At 37.6% G+C, this 2,998-nt stretch overlaps 1 protein-coding gene across 1 annotated transcript in view; it reads right to left on the minus strand.

The window, feature by feature from the left end:
- Window positions 1-632: 632 nt before the first annotated feature.
- The window catches only part of eaf1 (ELL associated factor 1), a 3,775-nt gene continuing 1,409 nt past the window's right edge, over window positions 633-2,998 (minus strand). The window contains exons 3-6 of the mRNA XM_037676766.1: window positions 2,413-2,549; window positions 1,695-1,867; window positions 1,239-1,460; window positions 633-934 (exon numbers count right to left, since the gene is read on the minus strand). Coding sequence (XP_037532694.1) covers window positions 885-934; window positions 1,239-1,460; window positions 1,695-1,867; window positions 2,413-2,549 — 582 coding nt within the window. The 3' untranslated portion in view covers window positions 633-884. The remainder of the gene's footprint in view (window positions 935-1,238; window positions 1,461-1,694; window positions 1,868-2,412; window positions 2,550-2,998) is intronic.

Here is a 2,998-nt window from a genome sequence, read left to right on the forward strand (position 1 = left end):
GTGTTTTTGCTTCCACAGTGCACACACGTCAGTGTTTCTGTACACGAGTCTTTTCTGTCCTCTTGTGGCAGAAAAACAAAGTTTCACTTTGTAAAGTGATGGTTTTTACGTTTTCAATGCAACTGGCCACTTCACCTGGGATTAGTCAGATTTATAAACAATGTCCAAAAATGTAGAGCTGTTTAAAAGGTTTTCAAAGACTACTAAAACCATTTTTCATTATTTTAATTGTGGGAACTGATAGATGCTTGCCAGGTATTAGATCAAGTTTGAACTTGCTATAAAATTCAAACATTACCCAAACTTTTGCAAAGTGACTATAACTAGGTTTAATAAAATGGAGTTTCTCTTGTCAATCAAGATAAAAGAAACAATTTTTAAAAATTGTTCATCTTTAAAATGTTCTCATTTGCAGAAAACTGTAGTTTTTTGGGGTTCTTAGCAAACTGATAAAACTATGAATAATATGGACTTCATAGCTTTTTGACAAAAGGGGAGAGCACTTAAGGAGATTTTTAAGACATTCTATTTAGCCTTAAAAAGAAAAGCCAATAAAACAAATACATTCTCTACATAAAACTAGTGTTTTAAGTACTTAAAATATGTATGATCACTATATATAATCTTCCATCTGCAAATTCTTCTTAAGAAATCAAACCTTTTCTATTTTTACTTTACTAAAACAAAATATACATCTAATAAAATACTACCTTAATGCTTCTGACTGGCCATCTTTGAAGTTATACTAAAATAAAATGTAAAAAAAATAAAGTCAAATTAAAAAAATAAAGCTGAGGTCATCTTTCACAGCAACTGAACAAATAAATCAAGCAGGAGGAGGAGGAGGAGGAGGAAGAGGAGCATGGAGGACTGACCAGGAGAGTTCAGTTGTCATCACTGTCGCTGCCCGACTCACTGAGCAGAAGATCATTTCCTGTGAAGACAAAAAACAGAAAAATGTGAGAAAACACTATTTTTTATCAACTATTAATCGTTTTAAAATATCTCTAAACCTGGAGAACGGTGACAGTAATTAGTTCAGCTAGTAACATGATAATGTGGCAAAGAAATGTGTGGATAAGAATCACCTGAATTACTTTTAAAATAGTAAAAAGAAACTGAAGAATATGAATTTATTGGGCAGATTCTGTCTGTTAAAGAGCGGTCACTGATAAAATTCTAAAATGATACAAAAAGACTGAATTCTGTCTCCTAATAGTTTAAGCTGAGACACTTACGGAGTGTGTTCATGAGCTGGTTGTTGCCCTGCTGTCTGTCTCCTCCTCCGTTGACCATGGGGGTGCGGCTGGGGGAGGTCTGGCTGAGCGGTCGCGGGGCATCGTGCTCACCGTCACTGCTGCTGCTGTCGTCGCCGCTCCCAGAGGCGCTGGCTGAATCAGACGAGCTGCTGCTGCCGCTGCTGCTCATCTGCTCGATCACCTCCACCTCCGCTCGCAGCTCTGTCCACAGCAACAGGAAGTCAGCGAGGTTAATGTTTACTAGTTTAACATATCACACCTTCATTCAACATTTCCATCAGTCCAGTTAGTCCATTACAGCTGTCAGCTGCCAAAGAAGTTACGTTTTTAAAGATTCAGGCAGCATCAGTTTAAAACATGACAGAGTAGTCGCTTGTTATATCTGTGTAAGCACACTTTGTTTCAAAGAGCCTGAGTCTGACTGAACTCCCTCACCTCTCTTGATGTCATCAAGCTGAGGCTCTGGGGAGGGGTTGTCTTTAGATTGGGAGGGTGAGTTTCTGATCCCAGTCCCGGGCTTGGTTGGGGCTCGGAACTGAGAGCTGGGCTGCGAGGAACGAACTGACTGTTGCTCGATTCGAGCCTGGATTTTACTGCTGCCCTCCGCTCTGCAAAATAAACACATCAGAATCAGAAACAAAATAAGCTTTATTTATGCGATGGACACAGCTTTTCCTTAGTTTATACATTTCCCAGGAGAAACTGATATGTCGGCCTGTTTTTGAGGCCAACCGGAGGAGTCAGATTCAGATGAGCCACAATTGTTGATTTTTTTCAGGCAGACTACTTTTCTTGTCAGCCTTGAGTCTTACTGGTACATTCAAGATCCGGAATGGCCAGATTAGGGTGCATTCTACTGGTCCGTGCTTATGAGCCCCTCCAAGGTTGTTTCATACTGGTGAGTCCCAAAGCCGCAGGTGGCCTGCGATTCTCACAAATCACTTCCATCTTACGGTTTAGCTCATAAATCAGCTGATTTTGAGTCCTCAAAGCACGAACCAAACAAGCAGGCATCCAGACATGGTACCAACTATTAGTTCTTTCTGCTTATGTATCATAATAAATACTATCTTGGTTGTGGCGGTAAAATATTTGTTTCAGCAGGTTTCATAATCACATTTACAAAGAGTTTTCATTGTTATAGATCTCTCACCTTGTTTTCTTGACCTGAATGTTGCTGCTGAGCTTCTCCAGTACAAATTCACCTGTGTCATGATTAATGATGAGCACACAGTCCTTCTGGTATGGCCGCTTGTTTCCTTTAAATACTGTCATTGGAGGCGTAGAGCCCTGGAAGAATAATGATAATATAAATATCTACTGTTTTGGTTTATTATTTTGTACTACACCTCAGTCAAAATGTTTCCAGAGGGAGTAATAATTGAGCCAGTTGTGTTCCTGACGAACTCAAAGATATATTACACTACAGCGTCTTACATAAAATACATTTAAATGTGTTTGCGCCCAAAAGAAGTAAATAACAATTTACCTTCATTTATGAATGTACAATAACAGTTTAAGTATATTAAACCTAAAGTCAGAGTTTGTAGCATCAAAAAAGTTTCTCTTTTATTATATAACATCGTTTTAAACAGTTTAGATTTCTAGAAGTCTTAGACAACTAAAATGTTTAAATGTTGCAACCAAACTGATAAAACTACAAAAATAAAGTAAAAAAATAAAAAATAAATAATATATATATATATATATAGGATATATATATATATATATATATATAT

This window comes from Nematolebias whitei, chromosome 5, assembly GCF_014905685.2.
Source record: "Nematolebias whitei isolate Nwh7 chromosome 5, NemWhi1, whole genome shotgun sequence".
In the NCBI taxonomy this organism is placed as follows: Eukaryota; Metazoa; Chordata; class Actinopteri; order Cyprinodontiformes; family Rivulidae; genus Nematolebias; species Nematolebias whitei.